The 23,560-nt window shown below is 33.8% G+C and overlaps 1 protein-coding gene across 1 annotated transcript in view; it reads left to right on the top strand.

The window, feature by feature from the left end:
* Sgcz (sarcoglycan zeta) overlaps positions 1 to 23,560 on the top strand; it is a 1,015,926-nt gene that overhangs the window by 564,122 nt on the left and 428,244 nt on the right. The window contains exon 2 of the mRNA XM_015486040.2: positions 9,276 to 9,470. Within this exon, the coding sequence (XP_015341526.2) occupies positions 9,276 to 9,470 (195 nt within the window). The remainder of the gene's footprint in view (positions 1 to 9,275; positions 9,471 to 23,560) is intronic.

Raw genomic sequence — 23,560 nt, 5'->3', positions numbered from 1 at the left:
CTAAAACAGAATACTAACAATGAGAACTGATAAGAATTGATACACATGTGGAGTGAGAAATAAGGAATGATGGAGCTATATGCCCCCCCCCATGGGATATAAATTTTTAGCATCATTAAAATTGTTAGATATTTTTTTGCAACAATGACTTTAAATACTGGGCCACTGTCACATAATCTGTGACATCAGGAATAAATAGATCAAGTTTATATATTTAATGTGATTCAGAAGGTTCCTAATTTACAGTACTTACAATTGAAAATAGAATTACAGACATCTTTCAAAGATTATCATCTAAAAAAAAAACCTCTCCACCAGCCCTGCAATATTATCTATCCTAATAAACAACACAAAATAGCTAGAGCTTTTCCAATCTACAAATGAAAAAAATGTTTGATTGTACAATACTATTTTGAGCTAAATACAATCCCTCCCATTTCCTGTCATCATGCCCTGAAATGATTCGAATTGCCTGATAGTCTTTCTGCACACCTTCATCCATCCATCTAGTCAACAATTATTTATTGAATTACATAACAAAGCCTATGGATGCAATAATATTGAACTAAATGACAGTATAATCATATCTAAAGTGACTCCTTTTATGTGTTGTAATGAAAACTATTCAATTTCAGCTGAATTCTCCCATAAAGCCACCAGGAAAATGTCTGACAGTGAGAAAAAAAAAAAAAAAAAGTCCACACAAGTGGGTTTTAATCTCTATTGGTGATTTACAGTGCGCCTAACTCTGTGTTGGTGTTAAGGTGGTTTTGAACGAACCATATCTAAAGGAGTTTGTGATTTATTATAAGCTATGACAAGAAATAAGCGAAAAGCAAGAAATAAGCAAATGTACAACCTATACATTCTCCAAAAACATCACTAGTACCAACAACAGCTAGTTGATCTTTTAGAGTTTCTTAACAGCTACACTGAAAGGAGGCTGATTGTGGCCTGTTAAACAAAAGGAGAAGGTGGCATAGGTCATTTCTCTTGTCCTTTTCCACCTTTGGTGTGAAGGTAGATGGTACTCATGATACAGGTGTGTCTGGCTAGGGTTAGTGTAAGGACTGGTAGGTAAAGCATTCACCTATCTCCAAGCCATGTTCTCCTGTAACATCCTAGCAAAGACCCAGCAGGGGGAGCATCCAAGGAGGATCAGATCTGACCTTAGTACTGAGAGTGATGCCCCTGTGCTGGATGCACTTTCTGATGACTACTCAGGCTTTTTACTCCCTCCTACATGCCATCAAATGCTAGACTGGTGCCCATTCCTCAATACATCTAACTTGTTACATCAAAAATGAGACTTATTTTCAATTTTTAAAAAAAAAAGTTAAAATCTTAAAAATTCAAGAGTGTTAGAACTATTGGTCAATTGCTTTTTCTTCATCTAGACAGCCAACATTTATTAAAGCTATGGATAAAACTCATGTTGGCTAGATTATGCTGATGGCTACATGTTCCTTTCTGCTAAATTCATGGAAAATTGTATATGTTAAATTAAAACACATTCATTATGAATCTCTCTTCCTTTTTCCTCTCCACAATTGGGATCATCTAAAATAGAACAAATTTCCCATGAGTTCATTGTGTAGAGAATTTCACATCAAAACTTTTGATTACACCTTAATAATGCAAATTAATCTGATAAAATGTAACTGAAGTTATCAAAGTGGAAAAAATATGAGTTTCAATAGAGCATTTTGAAATTCATGGGGAAGATTTTTCATAGCCAAGGGTGCCTTTCCTACTTATTGCCAGGATTACAGAGGCCCTACTGTATGTTCCTTGCTCTTGTTAAACCTTTTGGTTGGTGTTAGAGTAAGGGCCAATATCCCTTACCTAACCTTCTGAGGAGCTCTTCTTTATTATTGTTCTTCATGCATGTTTTCCTGTTGATCCTTAGTGTTCTAAATACTGTGGGCTTTCTGCTTGCAAGGTTGAGCTCCCCTGCTGGGTTTCTGGCAAATTTGTTTTTCTTTAAAGATTTTTCCTTTCCCCCTGCTGTGCATGTGCAGCAGTGCTTGCCAAGGGCATCTCATGCTTACAATCTTACTGCAAATGGTGCCCAAGACTGTCTTTGTTGTTTTATCTCTCAGCGCTGATAACCCCTGAGTAGGCAAAACTTAGCCTCCTTTAGATTTGCTTGAATGACTAAGTTTTTCTATTCATATCACACCAAGGGATCTAGGAATTGAGTTACTTCCATGTTAGGAGCCAAAATCTAAGTTCTTAGCTAAATAAATGTCAAAACTGTGATTAAATGTTTATCTAATTAAATGTTGAATGAGTATTTCCCATGTAAATGTGCTTAATTTTAGGGCACATAATGTATGTAAAATAACCCATGAATGACTACTGAGTTACTGAAAATTCAGCTTTTAAATGTCTATTTGAATAAAACTTTCATTCCTCTGGGACTCTGTGTCCCTTTCAATGCCTGTTCAGGCTTCTCTTTTCTGTCAGGCTTGGCTAGAATCTTCTTCTCTTTCCTATCTCAAGAGGCGGCTCATTTGACTCTGATATCTTTTATCGTTCTTGAAATTCTGTTGCTAGGATTCTTTTTGTTCATGCTATAAAACCTGACTGCAGCATTTTCCATAAACCAACTGGGGAAAAAAATAAATTAAAAAAAATTCCAAATGGACATTTTTCTTAAATAGCAAATTTTGACGACCATTATGTTAAAATGTCCTTTTGTGAATTAAGTATCATAGATAGGGAGAAGTTTAAATTACTGTAGTAAGTAGACTTTACTGTATTGTTTTCAATCTCTCTCAACATTAGTAGCTGTTTAGAGACTCATTTTCTTGCAACAGAAAACAAAATGCCTTTCTGGCATATAAAGTTCACACCATATTATTTGATACTTCAAGCATCTTGTTTTTAAAATTGTGTTTCACTCACATCTTTAAAAATTAATTCCAGTGAAAATACAGCACTCAAGGAAGGGACCAGGACCTAAGGGATGGAAGATAAACTTTAAAAATGAATATTTTTACTATTTAGAGTGAAAATGGCACTTTAATACCCTACCTTCTGACTCCCACATTGCCATTACATAAGTCAATGCAGTCGTATTTGAGAGCTGAGGAAAAGGGGTAGAGGGGGGCTCAGTGATTTATCTCAGGGCGTACCACAGAGTGGCCAGGCTGGGACCGGAAATGCATATAAACAAGGAACTGCTTTTAGTCCCTGGTGTTCCATTCCCTGTCTGAACCAGCAACAGACAATCACAGTGTTAAATCTAACATGATCAGCACTTAGTGGACAGTGGTGCCGGCATGATGTACAGCTTCTGGAAAAAAAAGTGCTGCCAGCAAGGAATTTCAGAGGCCTTGGACCTGAGATAAAATTTTTATGTTCACGAGAATGTTGCATATTGCTACTTCAGTGTGCCCAATGTTAGCTTCATAATCTGAAATTAAAAATGATCTCCCAAATTACTTGGTTTACTGTCCAGGAGACACATCCTTCTCTCTTATATTCCGATTTCCCATCACAGGGAGCCCAGGTCAGAGCAGAAATTACATGCTCAATTCATATTTTAATTTTAAGGAATCAAATTAGTGTAGATAAACAAATAATTTGCTGTTTCCTTCCAGCCTCTGTGCTTACATCTCTGCATTATACCCAGGTTTGAGGTGAGTAGTAAAATACAATTGTTCAATGTGATGTTTAGAAAACAGTCACATCAATTATATCACTTCCAATATCAATTCCAATATCAAATTAGGTTCCGTTTTCAGTTTTATCATCAGTTGGACAGTTCAATGTTCAAATGTGGATTGGAGATAACAGGTTCTTAATACATGGACTTTAACTGATTTTTATGCAAAGTTAGTTAAAATTTCTTTTTTTGACTTCATGAAACCCAGATTTTAAAAAGTTACATTCCTGCTCTCCTCCAAACTTCTCAATTACTACTGCCACTTTTAAATTGTTCCATGCCCCTCTTAGATAGAGTCATGAGGATAAAAGGTGTGACACACGCTTGAGCAGGGTTATTCCATCATCGCTTTAGACAAAATTTCTTCCTTGCAGAAAATAAAACAGGGAAGTTCATCAACAGCTTTTATTTCTACCCTTCATATACTATAGCCTGTAATAATTTAAAATAATTGTCTTTGGAATGTGAACTTCTTTAACCTCTTCTTTCCTTCCTCTAGCCTCACAGATATTAGCAGAGTCTAATCTTTTTTTTTTATCTTTTCCTATCTGTCAAGAAAAATGCCACATCTGATAGCACTCATTCCTGCCATCCTTCCTCCACTTCCATTTTTAGAAAACAAATAATCAAACTTCACTGAGAAAGTGGGAAGGGTATTGGGATAGAAAAGAAAAAGAACGTACTAACATCTATGGGTATTCTACATCCCCATACTGAAATCCAAATGGAACAATTTTGAGGTAATAAGCCCCTAAGGAAGCATGCTGAGGAGTGTCTCAGGACAATGTGCACCGGAGCCAGGCACTGCAAACTCCAGCCACAGCAGCACTATTATCAGTTGTGCATTTGCTGATGTGAATCTTCCCTGTCAGAACAGGAGTGATTAAGATCAAGGAATATTCTCATTGGATTATTATAATTATAACCTGTCTATATTATCTCCATTTAGAGTAGCTCACCTGCCTGGCTGATCTGCCATCATCTCAGCTTCATCACATCAAGGTTGCTTCTGCATAAAGTTTTTTTTTTTATATATATTTTCTTTTCTCTACCTATGTCCTTCCTGTACACTTGTACTGGCCTCTGCTTTAATACTTCAATATCGACTCCATAACTGCACCTGTCATTTCATGTATCATTTTTTATTCTCCCCAAATTGTCTACAATCAGAGTCTCTACTTCTTCAATTTTTAGCTAGCCCACTCTAGTTAGGATTCTACTGTCCAAAGACTTTTTACCGCCTCTTGCAAGACTTTCATTATTTTAGTCTCAAGTGTCAATTCCTTTGAGAGGCATTTTCTTTATGCCGTCTTATAGAGTCTCTCGTTGTATGCTGATGATTATGATCTTGATAGCACCTATCACTAACATCATATTGCATATATAATGTATTTACTTATTTTATTTATCTCCTTAGAGCATGTTACTATTTCATACATGCTTATTTTTCTATGTGCTTATTGTGTTTTCCCTAAATATGTAAAATTCATGAGTGCAGCGTTCTTAAACTTATCTTTCATATAGTTGTTACTTCATACATATTTTATTAAATGAAGGCTAACTTCTGCCCAATTTCACTATGAATTCCAACTCTGAGTACCTATATAAAAACATGATAATGGTGATGCCATATACATTGGAATAATCATTATGTTTCCTGCATCTCAGAATTTTGGACTGTTTTTCTTTTCTGTGAGGTAAGCGAATGAGAAGCAAATGGTGTCCACCACTCCAGTTAATTTCTTTTCCATTGTCTCCAGATCAGTTAACTTGACCAGAATCCCCCCAGGATAGATGATTAGTGATGAACCATGTTCAAGCTATTGCAGATGATTTCTCATTTTTCTTGTGTTTATGTGCTATGATGCTATGCTTCTGCTATTTATGTTATTAAATGTCATGAACAAAATAACCTGATTTGGAAGCCAGATTTTTCATATCTTTGGAGAAAAAGGTTGAAAAACTATTCCCCCTTTCATCTTTCACATAACCTGTAAAATTCTGGAAATTTTATTCACATTATTAGGATTTTTTATGGTAGAGAAAGCTTAAAGTCCAAATCTAAACAGCTATTCCCTAAATTCCAGGAGGATATAAATACATACATTTAAGTTAATGTAAACCAGGTAGATAATCATCTTGATCCAAGAAGGTGGACGACTTCTTTGGTATTAATTAAGAAAAACTAGGTTTTAAACATATTTGGTTTTAAGGATTACCTTTTAGATGTGAAATAAGGTATGAAATAGAAGAGCAAGAAAAAGATGAAGAAGGTTGTAATTGCTTTGGGTAGACAGAAGAAATAGGTATAACCTAAAGAAGTGCAAAGAAAGGATTTTGAGAGCACTGGATTTATATTAGAAAGGAATAAATCACTTGGTATGATGATGTTGTCTTTTAGGATATTGTAATTATCTTTCTTTATATTTTAGAAATAAATATTTTATTTTAGTTGTAGTTGAACACAATACCTTTACTTTATTTTTATGTGGTGCTGAGGATTGAACCCAGGGCCTCGCCCATTCTAGACAAGTGTTCTACCGCTGAGCCACAACTCCAGCCCCTATCTTTCTTTCTTGAAAGAAAATCTTTTTAGACCTTCTGAAAAAAATAAGTACAGATTAAATATTCCTATTATGAAAATATGAAATGTTCAACATTTCAAATCTATACTTTTTGAATGCCACCATGACACCAAAAGTGGAAAATTATATACCTTACTTCATGGATTGTAGTCAAAACATAAGTACACTAAACATACCAGAGAATTACTTCCAGGATATGTTTATAAGGTATACATGAAACATAAACAGATTTTGTGTTTGGTCTTGTGTCCCATTCCCAAGGTATCTCAAATATGTATATGCAATATTTCAAAATATGAACAAATCCAAAACACTTCTGGTCCTAGACATTTTGGATAACAAACCAATATCTTTGTAATTGTATGTTTTGTTTTGATATATTCCTTTAGAATGAGAGTAAATGGTGAAAAAAATATTTCTATTTTATTTATAGAATTTTCAAATGCCTAAGGAAAAAAGATATTTCAGATTAATGCTTAGAAGTGAGTCAACATTTAATATTTTAGGCAAAGATTGCAAACATTTCATATTTAGTATAGTTTACTGGATCATTCAGAGTTGTGTATTATTTTTCTTTTTCTGGTACTACTACTGCAGTATAGCAGCCACTACAAGGTTGTGTGGATTTGAGAAACACTCAGATATGTGATTTTTTTTTTTTAAAAAAAAGGAACATTTTAAAGAAGAGTCTAACCTCATTGTCTTTTTTTTTTTTGGAGCTCGGATACTCTAATGTATTTTGTGATTGAAGAAGGGCTCTAAAGTAAAAATGTTAAAGCACAGCTTTAACTACTGACTTCCTGGAGGAGATAAAAGCATCCTTAATTCAAGAACATTTTTTTCTTGTTTTCTTGATAACCTTTTCTTTTGGATCTTTGATTTTGAAAACATATCATCAGCCTCTAATAATTTTGAAAATTATTAGAGGCTGATATGTTTACTGAGTCTCTTGAGTGTGTGCATATATGTGTGTATGTGTGTGTATATATATATATATATATATATATATATAGAGAGAGAGAGAGAGAGAGAGAGAGAGAGAGAGGCAATCTTATTCCTGGAAGATCATTTTCTTTACAGTTGTGTATGTTTTATTTCAGAGACTTATTGAGTTCTTAATTATTTTCTAAGGTATATTAATTTCACCTTCATGTCTAAATATAATGCATAGAAATAGAATACCCTAAAAAAGAAGTTTGCTCTAATATCAGATTAAAGAGAGGTGATGATCTGTAGCATTTTAGCATTTTAGATTTGGGCTTGTCACTGTTGAGAGACCGGCTCTGCAATGGGAGGGTCTCCTACTCCCCACTCAGGCATCTTCTGTCTTCTGCCTCATCTTCCTCCCTCCAACATCCCTCTTCCCTCTTCTCCAGCTCTTCCCTGTTCTCCCTCCAAATTTGGAGGTCCCTAGAGTTCCTTGGGTCTTTTTATACTGTGTTCTCTGCTTTGTAATCACAGCTCCTGTCAGAACTCTAAAATCTCCACCAGATTCCCCAAGCAAATTAACTTCCTTGACATGTTGGTGTCTGTCATGACACTTAAGTTATATAACAGCTAATGGATTTTACATCTCCACCGAAGTGGAATCTCATTAAAAACTAAAGTATTATGACTAGCTTCAAAGAAATAGTGATTATTAGTTTAATAATAGTGATAAAGGGGTAATTCTTAATATTATCAAATAATTTATTGTTAAACACTTACTAATATTAGCATTTCTAATTCATTTAAAAACATGATTTAGTTTATTATACTATTTTTATTATGTGAAGTATAGTATGTGTCAGTTATAAAATATTGGAAACATAATATTTAACATTGCATTAATGTGGTTTGAAATTATAACTCTAACATTAAAAACAGGAAAGATTTAAATCATCTTGTTCTAAATTTATCTATATAGTTCAACATATTATTTAGGTTAGGATTGGGTCAATAAACATCATGACATAATAATTTTATATTAAACATTTTATATATATGTTTTATATTAAACATTTTATATACTTCATATATTTTATATTAATTATCAACTAATTTTAAATTTTAATGCTATTGTTATTTTGTGTCACTTATTTACTATTTATGTTGGTGTAAAAGATGCAAAAGAAAATCTGAGAAAAACCTAAAAATATCAATAATTGTTGATGTATACATAGTCATATTTTACAAAAATTAACGTCTTTCAGGTAATAAATTTGTGCTTCTGAAAACTGTATGTCTGTCACATATTCTTTAACTTTCCATAATCATGATTATAAGTTGTATAGGACAAGAAAATGCATTTGCCTTATGAAATAATTTCGTAACTTAAATTAATATATCACCAAATAATGTCCTCTTCCCTTTCCAAAACTGATTTCTGCTTATATTAGTCAATAGTAAGAAAGAATGATAGAGTAAATGTAGTATAGTGTATTTTGTTCTTATATAGCCCATTTTTTCTAGGGCTTTGAAATATATGTAGAATAAATAATCAATAGTTCTGAATAACACCTTTAAATTGATAATTATATCTATATAACTCTAGATAAATGTTTATTTTCTATATATTTTTTGCAAATACTCTGATATTTATATTGAAACATATGTGATGGACACTTTATATCTTGCATTTTTAGTGAAAGATACAGAAAAACTTTGCTAGATATTGTCAGTCTCTATCTACCAAAAAGAACACGCAAAGCCTAAACTGAGAATAGGTTGGATGTGAGTAGAGATACTGGGTTATGTTACAGGAACACAGAGTTCACAGCCCTGAAGAAAAAGCCTTCTATGGGGATTGGGCAAACCTGCCTGGAAACAGCATACACTTTGCAGATCTAACAATTAATCAATGAGCTCTCATAGGCAACATGGATAATAAGAATTTGAGGGTGTTTTAACATTTAAATTTCTCCAAAATAATTATTTGAGCATAATTGCCAATTATTCTTAGGTACTATCCATCTTTTGATTGGAGAAAACGTCATGGGTTTAATTTTTTAACATCCTCTCTCTCTCTTTCTTTCTAGATGACACGAGAACAATACATATTAGCAACACAGCAGAACAACTTGCCAAGAACTGAAAATGCACAACTTTACCCAGTGGGAATTTATGGCTGGCGAAAGAGGTGCTTATACTTCTTTGTCCTTCTGCTGTTGGTTACCATGATAGTTAACTTAGCCATGACAATATGGATATTGAAAGTTATGAATTTCACTGTGGTAAGTACCACTATGATTTTACACCTATTGCTTTGGGTTCAAAGACAATCCTGCTCTATTGTCTTTATCGATTTAATTAAAAGTTATTCATCTTAATCTTTGCAAGTATGTCTTGAAACTTCCAAAAGAACCATATTTTAAGACTACATTAAATATAGTTAGCCGTGACAAACATGTGGCTTTACTACCTAAAATTTAAGGGTGGAAAGTCTAGGTTTTAAGATAGCACAGAACATTGATGCATTAGAAATCTAGAAAATATTTAACCATTAAGTATTAATTATTCTATACTATCACTGAGAATATTAGAAATGAGTCTATACTTATATATACTTTTCATTTAATTAATCTTCATATTATAAAACATGTGTGTTTGAATTATTTTATATAGATATATACCTCATATTTCTCTGTATTTGCTCTCTATACAATACACTTCATGGTGAAATCTAAACTCTGGAATTTCTCCTGAACTTCATGAGCTAATATCTATAACCACTATTAGATAGTTACCTCATTCTTATAGAACACATAATTGGTAAATATAAGATAAATCAGAGTAAAAAAGAAATTTTATGAAAATGAGCAACTTAATAGCAAAACGATTGTGTAACTTATTGCTAAGTTTGGCTTCAGTTTATCAAATGTAGATCTGTGAGCCTTACTTAACAGGAAAATAAATCACTGCTTTAGCAAAGTTTAACTTAATTCATTCTATATTTTTTAGCTAAATCCTTAAATTTTTCTACTTTATTTTTTTTATCATTTCACCTATTCTTAGAGACCTCAGGTACTTTTACTTGCAAACCACAATTATTTTTTGCATCTTCAAGCAGGTATCTAATGCAGGATGTGTAATGTCATGGGCATTTCTATATTGGGTCTTAAAAACAAACAAAAAACAACCTTTTATGGGCATTGATTTAGCAAGAACTTATTTCTGACTTTTCTAATACTTCATTCTATCATGAGCCAGAATCTCAAAAGGTAAAATAAGCCCAACATTTGCCACAGTGTAAGTCACCACACATACTGTGTATATAAAGAGCTGAAGAGGGCAGGTGGCCTAAAAATTTCAGAGAGAAAAATCCATAACTGTGCCAATCGTGATACAAGAGCATATGGTCAATGGAGAAAAATGAATTAAGCATTGATTCTGTGTTTTCCAGTACAACACAAATTTCAAAGAGTATTCTTAAAAATGGAAAAAGAAAATATAGACAGGAGCCAATACATTTCCTAGATTAGAAAAACAAAAACATGAAACCATGTCCAAGAGATGGATGTGTGTTTAGGGCCATGGTTCAAGGCAGGTTGAGTCTCTGGGTGGCTAGAGATGCAGTTCAGGGTTAGTAGGCAAAGTATTCCTTACGAGATTCTCAGGTAATACATCTGAACCACTCCTTAGTTTAAGACTTGACTCAGTTTCCCCTCTCAGTTGAGAATATTTTGGCACAAATATTTCTAACTTTCCCCCATTGTATTCATCCTGAGCATTGCTTCTTCTTTCCCTGGTTAATAGCATTAATGAGTCATTTATCACATAGTTGGGGCAATGTTTATACCTCTGAAAATGTCTTCATAACACTTTAATTATGAGCCAAACTTTCAGGTGCTGAAAGCAACTATTTCAACCTTTTCTTAAAAAAGAAGAGAAATAATTTCAATAATTTGATTTCTTCTACAAAAAAGAAAAGCATCTATCAAAAGTTTTTGAAAAATTGATTCTCTCTCTCACTCTAGAAGGCCTTGAATCTATCTAGGGACCAGAATACTGAAGTTTTCAAGTAACAGCCATGTAAACTTCTCAAATGTATCCACATTACTTTTAAAAATGCACAAACTTCATAATTACATGACCGCATGCCTCACACTCCCAATACCTTGCCCCATGCTGATACCAAGGCCAGCTCAGCCATCCAAAGGAAATAATTGAAACCATCATCAGTGTCCTCAGGATTCTCATAGGCCTCAGGGTTGCTGTCACCCATGGAGCTATCTAATTTGAACCTCAGCTGGTCAAGATGTGAATGCTAACCTAGTCTTGGGGACAATAAAAAGGGATTGTTACATAGGAATCTTAGTATATGTTTTTGTTTGTTTTGTGCCTTTTTAAAAACACCATTTTACATTTGTGACTTTGTAATTTATTTTCTAAATCATGATTTCACCTTCTTATAATTAAAAGGAAAACTGTTCTTGCTTCAACTATTCAAGTTTTTTGATATACTTCAAGTAACTGGACATATGAACTTATGATAATTGTATGTAGATATTCTTTGTAAGAAAACACTCTATCCCAATGCAGTTTTTCATCGCTGTTCAGAGAAACTCAGAATTACTTAAGTAGTTAAAGATTATTGCAGCTCAAAATACTGCAGATTAAGTTGTATACACCTGAAAAGTGAAATAATTTGTAATCCTCTTACATTAGAGCAGTAAAAAAAAAAAAAGAAAGAAATCAATTTCATGTTTTCACTAGTGCATTATGTTTGTATCTATCTCGACAGCAAATACCAAAGACTGGTTGCCATACTTAGCAAGAAGCAGAAAAATGTGTAAATTGTTTGGGGATTACTATTGATCTGCACAAAATGTATTTCACTTTCATTATAACTCTTGCCATCCAATACATGGAAATATGTGGCTGTTAACATCTTTTATTTGAGCAAACTGGGCATGTTATTGTTATCAAAATATTGTACTTTCAGCACAGCAAGGTTAGCTGCCAGTCTGCTTTATGATGTTGCTTGGAGGCCATCATTATGACCAATATTGTGCGTGATCTGATAGTTGATATGACCTTATTAACTTCTATTTCTTATTTGTAGAAACTAAAATCATTCTGCTTATTGAGATGCTCCATTGCTGAGAACCATGTAAAAGGAAATGAATTTATACTGCAGGATGAAAGACTTAGGATAGATATAAACAATAATTTCCTGGTTATGAAAGTTGATAAGTATAGGAAGAAGTTGAAGAGTAAAGATTTTGAAACTTCATTCTTCCAAGATCAGAAGAACTCAACTACTTGGCTGTTGTTCTTTTTGTTTGATTGAACTTAATGGTTCATATTAATGATCTACTCTTGAAGGTCTATCAAATCCAGGTTTTCTGCTGAGGCAACATTATTCTCCAGGTTCAAGTCTCATTCTAAGTATATTAGCTTTATATTTGAAAATTTAGAAAGATATGATTATGAATATTTATTTTAACAATAAGGTTACCTCATCAAAGTTTCTGGCATCCATCTGCAACATAATTCTATTAGACATGTTAACTAGCTAGAAAAAGAAAGGATAAAAAATATAAATGAAATTTATTAAGCCAAATTGGAGAACAAAGTCCTGAATGTTGTGACTGAGAAGTTAGTAAAAACCAGATGTGGGTAATAATTGAAACAATCAATTTATTGAACAAATTGGGAAAAAATATTCTTAGAGGCTTCCATCAACATTTGTATGAATGGTGGCTGAAAGTAAATTCCAAGAGACGAAGTCATTTAGGTTGGCAAAGGAACTGGCAAATTTTTGGTTCAATTATCTGTGTATCTCTAGGGTTCATTTTCCAACAGTCCCTTACTTGATCACTTAGTATCTTCTTAAACTCTTCATGATAAACAAACCATCCCACTCAATCACTGTAATAGTTTTATTAATGTTTAGATATGTTAATATTTTATTGTAGTCTCCCCACATATAAGTTCAAACATGGCATTATAATTCCATTATTTCAATATCACATACATTTATTAGAAATTTATCAAGATTACTGTGTTTTCACATACACACAAATATGTGTATACACACATGGATCCTTGATCACATTTTCTTTGAATGACTAAGAAATTGGAATATGTTAGGGAAAGGGTTAGGGAAATCATTCCATTTTCTTTGGTTGTTACCTACTTTTCTTTCTTTTTTTCCAATAGTGCATTTTACTCATACATAATAATGGATTTCATTTTGACATATTCATAAATGCATGTAACATAAATTTCTCAGTTTCAATCCCCAGTACATTATCTTTCCTCTATTCTTCCTTCTTCCTTTATACTACAGGCATTACATTTATTTAGTTATTTATTTTTTCTAATTCTTGCATTATGGTTGTATATAAAAGTGGAACTAATTGAGATATATTAATACATGAACATTACATAGTTTAATCGATGTCATTTCATAGTTCCTCTCTTTTCCTACCCTTCCTCCCTCCCTCTCAATCTCCTTCCTCTACCTTTCTAGCTGCATCCATTCATCAGAAAATGACATAATGTCATTCTTCTTTATGAATCAGTAAAGCTCCATTGTAAACACACACCATATTTTCTTTATCTATTCATGTCAATGGGCACCTAGGTTTTCCTTATAACTTGGCTATTCTGAATTGCACTGCTATAAACATTTGTATGCATATATCACTATAGTATGCTGATTTTAGTTCTTTTTTTGGCTGGTACCAGGGATTGAACTCAGGGACACTTGACCACTGAGCCACATCCCAAGCCCTATTTTGTATTTTAATTAGAGACAAGGTCTCACTGAATTGCTTAGTTCTTGCTTTTGTTGAGGCTGGCTTTGAACTTTCGATCCTCTGGCCTCAGCCTCCTGAGCCACTAGAATTACAGGTATGCACCACCGTGCCTGGCCTGATATTTTAGTTCTTTTAGGTAAATATCAATAAATGGGACAGCTGGGTCATATAGTGTTTCCATTCCTAGTTTTTGAGTAATCTCCATTTTGCTTTCCAAATTCATTATACTAATTTACATTCCTACCAGTAATGCATGAGTGTTCATTTTCCTAACATAAAATCTCAGTATAGTTTGATATGTATTTCCCTGATTTCTAAATGTTGAATCTTTTTCTTTTTTTCATATATTTGTTGGCTATTTATTTGTATTTCTTTTCTTGAGAATTGGCTGTTTACATCATTTTTTTGTTTACATCCATTATTTGTTTGGGTTGTTCAATTTTTTGGTGTTATTTGTATATTCTGGATATCAATCCCCTGTTGGAAGAGTAGCTGGCAAAGAATTCCCCATTCTGTAGAGTCATTCTTCAAACCTGTTTGCTTTGCTGTGGAGAAGCTTTTTAATTTGAGGCCATCCCACTTACTGATTCTTGGTTTTATTTCTTGAGCTTTAGAAGTTTTATTAAATAAGTCAGTGTCTTCACCAATATATTGGAGTGTTGACCTTGTATTTTTTTCTAGCACTTACAGTGTAAAGTGCTATATGTAGCAGACCCAAAGCCAACATCATGCAGATCAGAAGAAAACTTAAATCATTCTCCTCTAAGATCAGGAACAAGACAAGAATGTCCACTCTCACTTCCCCTATTCAATGGAGTTCTTGAAAGACTAGCCAGAGATATCAGGCTTAAGAAGGAAATTAAAGGTATACAAACAGGAAAAGAAGAAGTCAAATTATTTCTGTTCACTGACAACATTATCCTATACATAGAAAACCCTGCTCCTCCCCAAAAATCCATTAGAAGACTTCTAGAGCTGATAAATTCAACAATGGATATACAATCAACATACAAAAATGAATAGTTTTTCTATATCATAATAATGAGTCTGCTGAGAAAGAAACCAGGAGAGCCGTTCCATTCCCACTAACCTCAACAAAACAAAACAATAAAATAAGGAGGTAAAAGACTTCTACATTGAAAATTATAAAACACACACACAAAAAAAGAAATTGAAGAAACCTCAGAAAATGGAAAAACTTTCCATATTCTTCGATAGGTAGAATTAATGTTGTCAAAATGGCTGTATTACAAAAGGAGTCTACAAGTTCAATACCATCCTCATCAAAGTACCAATGACATTTTTCACAGAACAACAACAATAAAAAAAATCCTAAAATTCATCTGGAAGAATAAAGACTCAGAATAGTAAAAGCAATACTGAACAATAAAAACAATGCTGGAGGCATCACAATAATGAAACTCAAATCACACATCAAAGAACAGCATAGTATTGTCATAAAAACAGATGTGAAAACCAACTGAGTAGCATAAAAGATGCAGAGAGAAATCCATATAGATACAGTCATCTTATCCTTGACAAAGGTGTCAAAAACATACACTGGAGAAAAGACAGCCATTTTTAATAAATAGTGCAAGGAAAACAGCCTATCCATATGCAGAAGAACGAAAATAGACCCCTTGAAGACTTAGGAATTAGACCAGAAACTTGTAACTTGTTTTTATTAAATTAAAATATTATCCGTATTACATAACTATAATTATATGTTTACAAGAATACCTGTATTTTATAACTGTAGATCAGAGTAATTTCTATTTTTTCTATCATATTTTGTTTCCTTTTAGTGTAAATTTCTGAAATTTAGGCTACAAATATTATCATCCTTAGTTGTTTTTCTTTCTGTCTTAAAGCTAAAGTGTTTTATAGTTAAATTCTTGAAAAATATGAAATATTCTTCTTTTCTAAATCTTAAGTTCTGTGCTCTTTCTGATAATTGTTAAATTAAGTACCATATTCTCATGTTACTCTTGACACCAATTTTGTCATCTTCATCATTAATCCAGGAATATTATTCATAGCCACTATCAATCTACCTAAGATGGTTAAAGTACATTTGAAGTACATCATTAGTTATTGTAGGTTTCCAAAAGATTGTTACTTATAGTTTTAGTAATTTCACTCTCTAAATGGGACAATTATTTTGAATGAACTTTTCTTTTTAGTTAGCTTTTTTGACCAAAAGACCAGACAAGGACAATGTAGAGGAGGAAAAGTTTATTTGGGGCTCACAGTTTAAGAGATTTTAGTCCATAGTCGGGTTACTCTATTGCTCTGGGTCCATGATGAGGTGGACTATCATGACAGAAGGGCATGGCGGATGGAGGCAAAACAGAACATGGAAGCAGAGAGACAGCCTATTCACCAGGGATAAAATATATAACTCAACAGCACACCCCCAATGACCTCCCTTCTCCAGTTATATGCTATCTGCCTATAGTTACCATCCAGTTAATTGATATCAGTGGATTAATCCACTGATTAGGTCAAGTCTCTCATAATTCATTCATTTCAGCTCAGAAAATTCTTGTATTGTCTAATACACGAGCTCTTGGAGATACCTCAAATCCAAACTAAAACAGCATCTTCATATACCTAGCCAGTTCTTTAATTTATTAAGACTCTGTTCTTATCCCAAATGCATTTTACTTCCTATTAGAATCTTCAGAGATAGATAGACATATGTGAAACTCACATTTGAAATAACATAGATTTCATTGTTTTTGTTTTGTTTTGTTTTGTACCAGGTATATTGAATCCAGGGGTGCTTAACCACTAAGTCAGGTCCCTAACCTTTTTATTTTTTTTATTTTGAGACAGACCTTGCTCAGTTGCTGAGGTAGGTTTTGACCTTGTGATCCTCCTGCCCCAGCCTCCTGAGCTGCTGATATTATAGGCATGCATTACCTCACCTTCTTGGTTTCACTGTTTTTCAATTGCTTTTTTCTTTTTAGCCTCTTTATCATATTCTTTCTATATGATCTTGTTTATTATCTGTTTTCCCTTCCCCAGATAGAGAACAAGCTCTCTATAAGCCAGGATTCTTGACAATTTTTCAACTTTTGTGTTCCCAAGGATAGTTTCCATTAGATAATCAGCCTTTCATAACTATTTTTGGAATAAATAGCCATCCTTGACATTACTTGCATTGAAAACCAGGTAATTTTTCATTTCACTATGATTTATGCACTTACAAAGGGCTGGCTGGAGCTGGGAAGAATTGATGCAAGAGGCACCAGCATTTCTAGGTCTCCCTGTTGCTGTTTAAACCCTCAAAACACAAGAGACAGGTTTCCCTGCTATATATAGAGATATTTACTAACTTCCAGTTTGAGAAAATAGTTTTGTGTCTACAATAACAAACTTAATGATTCTCAGCAGATTCTGTATTTCAGATCTTACACATTTTAGTGGATTTTTTTTGTATGAGTGTCTTCTAACTAGAGGATCAAGTTCTGGTTTAGATATGGTGTCCCCCAAGAGCTCGCATGTGAGACAATGCAAGAAGGTTTGGAGAAAAAATGATTTGGTTATAGCCTTAACCTAATCAGTGAATTGATCCCTGATGGGATTAACTGTGTGGTGGCTGGAGGCAGGTGGGGTGGGGCTGGAGGAACTGTTTCATTGGAAGCATGGAATGGGGGATATATATTTGTAACTGGCTCCATGGAGTCTCTCCCTCTAGTCTACTGATCATCATGTGAACTGCTTCTCTCTGCCACACTCTTCAGCCATGTTGTTCCTTCCTCACCTGGAGCCCTGAGCTGGCTGTTTATGGATTGAGACCTCTGAAACTGTGAGCTCTTAAACTTTTTCTTCTCTATAATTTTGTTGGTGGGGTCTTTTAGTCACAATGGCAAACGAGCTGACTAAAAGAGGTCATGTCGTCAGCAAATAGGGATAGTTTGAACTCTTCTTTTTCTATTTGTATTCCTTTAATTTCTTTTTTGCTTTGGCTAGAGTTTCAAGGACTATTTTGAATAGAAGTGATGAAAGAGGGCATCCCTGTCTTGTTTCAGTTTTCAGGGGGAATTCTTTCAGCTTTTCTCCATTTAGAATGACATTGGCCTTGGACTTAGCATATAAAGCTTTTACAAAGTTCAGGCATGTTTCCACTAAATTAGAAGGAACAACAATAACAACAATATAGACCTTACACATTTAAGGGAGATAGGGCAAATCCTAATTATGCATGAGTCGTATAAAAACTACCATTATTAGCACTTGAAATTATTATGAAATATTATATCCTATAAAGGATGATACATACTAGATTATATACTAAAGGTAAAAAATACTACTAAAAAGAACAATAAAAGGAATACCTGAATCACTATCATTTAAAAGGAAATATCTCCTGACTGTTGTGGTTTGGACGTGAGATTTCTTCCAATAAGATCATTTGATAAACAATGCAGGAATGTTCAGAGGTGAAATGACTATGAGAACAGTAAGCTAATAAGTGAGTTAATCCATTTGGTGGATTAATAATTTGAAGGGATTATTAGATGGTAACCATTGACAGAGAGGCATGACTGGAGGAAGTCACTGGGTCATGCATGCCCTTGGAAAATTTATTTTGTCCCTGCTTCCCACAATCTCACTCTGCTTCTTGGCTACCATAAGCTGAACAGCTTTCCTCTGCCATATTTTTCTGCCATGATCTTCTTCCTCACTTTCGACCCAGAGCAATGCAGTTAGTCAACCATGGACTGAGTGTCTAAAACTGTGATCCAAAATAAGCTTTTTTTCCTCTAAGTGGTTCTTGTTAGGTATTTTGGTTACAAGAATGACAATCTGATTTAACACATAGAGATAACTACAATGCTGAATATTTTCTCAGTTTTTCTTTAGTTTCGTATTTGTAAATATGCGTGTAGAAACTTCAAACACTATATTGCTCTTAGTGCAACAATATGTTTGTGAGGATTATCCTATGTGTTACTGCAATTTATTTGCTATTGTAAATTTCATGGAATAAACATTTCATTTCTTTATCCATCCTCCTAATAATTTTTTTCCAATGTATTTTTTTGTTGTTTAATTTTCTGTCACAATAATGCTATGAATATTTTATATGCCAATATTGATAATGTAGTTATATTGATAACAGTGATTGTGCAAGTGTAAGATTCTTTATATTCTGAAGGCCTAGATTTTGACATTACAACATAACTTTTAACAGACAATTGCGAACTAAACTAATTTACTTCCTCTTAAATCACAAATCCAATGACCTGTTTATCTCGTGAAGATCCTACTTATTTGTTTGTTTTTGTGTCCCTTTCTGACAGATTTAGTTTATATGTCCTTTTATTTATGTCCTTATTCATCCATCCTATTACTGTAACATGATTTACTATATAATATTAGCTATATAATAATTGTTTATCTAAATATGCAACTTGTCTCTACCAATCTTCCCTCTCCCATTAATGTGGAAGTTCCTTAAGGAACAGAATATATTCTTAATATATTTTTTATCTTGGCATCATAGCTGGCTACATAGTAGGCACAATATTTTTTTTCTAGAGTACCTATAATATATGAAATTCCAGATTCACTTTCAGTAGAGATCCTCACATTTAATATTTGAATTTTTTGTATTGTTCTCTCAGTTAAAACTATTTAGTTCCCATTTTTAAATGAAATCTCCTTTTCTCACATTAATAAATGGGTATTATTCAATTCCTTTCACATCTTTTAGTCAGTGTGAATAGCTTCTCCTGATACAGAGGCAAATAGTCCACTTTCTTCCCAGAATTCCAAAGCACTACAGTAAGATACTTTTTCAGTTAGAGTTCCCTGAAGTTCCAGTTACTAGTTTCAGTTGACTCCATCAGTAATAACTACACTCAAGCACCAAGCTTTTACTTTTCACACTACACAAAAACACTTGGATATTATTTCAGTTTTACACTATTCCTACTTCATCTTCCTTGATAATTAAGTGGCACCATAGGCTGACAATTACTGGTTGATTACCACCAACCACCACAACTTTATTTTTTTTAAGATTTTTTTTTTAGTTGTTGATGGACCTTTATTTTATTAATTTATTTATATGTGATGCTGAGAATAGAACCCAGTGCCTCACACATGTGAGGCAAGTGCTCTACCACTGAGCCATGATCCCAGCCCCCAGAACTTTATTTTTATATTCACAAATGGTACATAACCAGGAAACCAAACTTGGGTCTCTATTACCTGCCAGTGGGATCTTATCCTATACAAAATTGCTGATCAATAGTGACATTTCCTTAGATTGCTTTTATTTCTAAGTAATAACCAAGCAATGGCTGAAAGCATGAACTCTGGAGCCAGATCCTTTTAAACAAATTCTATTGCATTTATTAGCTATGTTACTTAGGATACATTATTTAAATTATGGCCAATTCCATCCTTTACTGAATGAATGTAATATTATTGCTTATTGAATTAGGTTGTTGTAGAAAAGACAAGAATTGCAAGAATAAAAGTGCTTCAAAAATGCCTGACATATATCAACAGGTATCTAAAAGAATATTATTATTATTATTTCTCATTTTCTAGTGTTCCATCTTCACAGATATTTCATCCACCATGTGAGTTAAACTGGTTATTCCTATTGAATTTGAGGATAAAACAATTCCAACACATAAATGAATCTCAGCAAATGTTTATTAGTACTTAAATTGGTAAATAAATGAAGGAGTTTATTTTGTTAATGCTGATGTTATGCTTCAGGATTAAGAATATGAGTTTTGTACCAGATGCCTGATTCACATTCTTGCTCCATAACTGGCTGCTTAGCAGAGTGACCTTGTGCAAGTTATTTAACCTCTCAAGCTCCAATTTCTTCATCTGTGAAATGGTGATAATAGTGTTGACCTCATGGGGCTATTAGAAATATTAGGTGAGTGAACCTTGGGAAAAAATATCTCCTAAAATAGATTCACATATGCACTTGCTTAAGTATGCACTTAAATTTACCAGCTCAGTATAGTGATAAATATTATTTCTATGTATTATGAGCTATTAATGTTAAAGTTATTTTATATGATACATTTTATCAGGAAATAAGTCTTACTTTATTGGGATGTGGAAGGATAATAAAGTTTGCTTGAAAATTTAATTTAAAACAGTTTAAAAAAATTTAAGAGGAGTGATTCAGCTGTCATATTCCATCATTATTTTGATAACAGCTTTTATTTTGAAAACCAGTATTATCAGAAACAACCTTTCTGGCCTGTCTGAATCAGAGAGTTAAATTTCTTTTTGAACCATCATAAAAAATACAGTATTTAAAAATTGAACCATAGAGTAGAATTTTTGTCCTTGAGTCTAACTCTTCTGAGTTCTTTTTAATGACCTTATTTTCAAATTGTTACTGACTGATAAGTTGTACCATGAATCACTTTAAAAAAAACAACAACATGAATTACAAACCTTTAAATGTAAGAGCAAAGTTTAAGATGTCAGAAACATGTAGTTTGTTTCACAAGATTATATTTTTATAGACCATACAGTATTGAATTTCACACAACCATGCAAAGTAAATATTGAATCCCTCTTGGCACATGAAGACCCAGAAGCTTAGTGAAATCAAACTTCCCGAGGTCACACTGATGATCAAGGCTGGAAGCATGGGCTACAACCTCAAAGTTCATGCTATTTTCAACACCTTTAATTTTATTAATTTATTAAAATTAAATTAAAATTAAATCATTTCAATATACTTCATTAAATGGTTTACTTGCCTGTATACCTCAGTGCATTCTTACAACACCATTAAATGTGTAAAGGCAATGTACCTCTTTTTAATTATATTTTGATCTCCTTGGGCAAAAGACACCTCAATGCTCTCAACAAATGTTAATTTAATGGAGGGTGTATAGTCACTGAGTAAGTAGAATAGTGAAAACTACTCTGTAGTTCCAAGCTTAACTACACTTCTGAGTGTCCAGGACAAGATTAAGTTTAATTTCTGGATAAGGCAATAGTAATTATCAATAGAAAGCCTATTTTATCCCTGTGATTGTAGTTTAGACTTTGCACAGTTTAGTGTATATTTTGAGGAGGAGTAATTCATTGTGCATGATAAGAAACCACTCTGAATGTAATTTATAGGATCATAATTTTTGTCCACCTTTCTGGGCTGCCATTTTCATTTTCCCAGTTCATTTCTCAGTAGGTACACCATGGCACTTCCTCTGGAGGCGGGTGGGGTGCCACCTTCTGGAAAGATACCATGGCTCTGCCTGTGAGTGTGCACAGTGGGCAACTGCACCACCCTTCAGTGTGCTGTGTGTGTGGATTTATTACAGAGTTCATGATAGTGAATGATATAGTTAATGTTGTAAGACTGCTTCCATTACAACCCTCTGTTTGCACCTCCTCATAATTTTTTGACAAATTGTCTCTCTCAGATGAAATTTTTCATGATTAGTTTAGCCCAGCTGTACATTTTCTTTCCTTGACTATAAAGAAAAATTTAATCATTTTTAGCAACTACCTTACCAGGTTGTAGTTCTTTTTATTTAAACTGCAAAAATTGTGGTGTAAGAAAAATCATGGGAGATAACTTCATTGAAACCGGCGGCAACAGGTGTGTAATCCCCTAGCCCTTCCTCTCCACAAAGCGGGGAAACCTTAAAGGCCCCTCCCAGCTCTCCCATAAGGGCCCCTCCTAGCTCTCCCATGAGCGCGATAGTCAGACCGAGGGAATCAGGAGTGGCGCGGGACCCGCGGTGCGGAACCTGTGGCTACCGCTCCCATCAGTGCTGACAACTGAGGTCTCTTGCACCAGCTACGGGGGTGTGGCTACAGGAGGGCAAGCAAAATTTCGCTGAGGGTTCTCAGCCCCAAGTTCCAAAAACTTAGGGTCTGAGGGAATGGCAAACAGGGAGAGTGTGCCCAGTCGTTCAAGAAAATAGGGCTCCCGGGAGCAGCAGACGTGGCGTGTAGCCAGTATTGTGGTGAGCATCACCAGTGAGCGGGGCCTGGCTTGAGGAAAAGTGAAGAAGTGACTAGACACAAGAGAAGGCCCTAAGCACTCAGGACTAGAGACCCGCCCAGTCTGGGAGGGGGAGCTGCTGCACAGTGATTGGTTCCCGCATAATGAGAGGAGAAGCTTGGCCCGGTGGGCACAGCTCCACCTACTGGAAGAGAAGTTAATCAAACTATAAGAATGCATTTATTAAATTTTTTGGGTTTTTTTTTTTTCATTTTCATTTTTTTTATTTTTTTATTTATTTTTTAATTTTTTAAATTATTTTTTTAATTTTAATTTTTTTTTATTTTTTTGAATTTTTTTTCATTTCCTATTTTTTTCTTTTGTCTTTTCATTTCTTTTCAATTTCCTTATTCCCCCTTCCTTGAATTCTACCTGCTTACTCTCATTCTCTTTAGTGACTTCTTCCCTTCCCTTCTAATACCTTTCCTCCCAAGCATCAAATAAATTTATAGGAGTAAACAGTAACTCAGCAGTCAAACAGAACAAGAAGTAACATGAGCAGCATGAAAAAGCAAGGAAGAAAAGGAGTACAAACAATGCAGGA

Source organism: Marmota marmota, unplaced genomic scaffold (genome assembly GCF_001458135.2).
Source record: "Marmota marmota marmota unplaced genomic scaffold, marMar, whole genome shotgun sequence".
NCBI classification, from domain to species: Eukaryota; Metazoa; Chordata; class Mammalia; order Rodentia; family Sciuridae; genus Marmota; species Marmota marmota.
The sequence above is the reverse complement of the archived record's forward strand: the minus strand, read 5'-3'. Positions and strand labels throughout refer to the sequence as shown.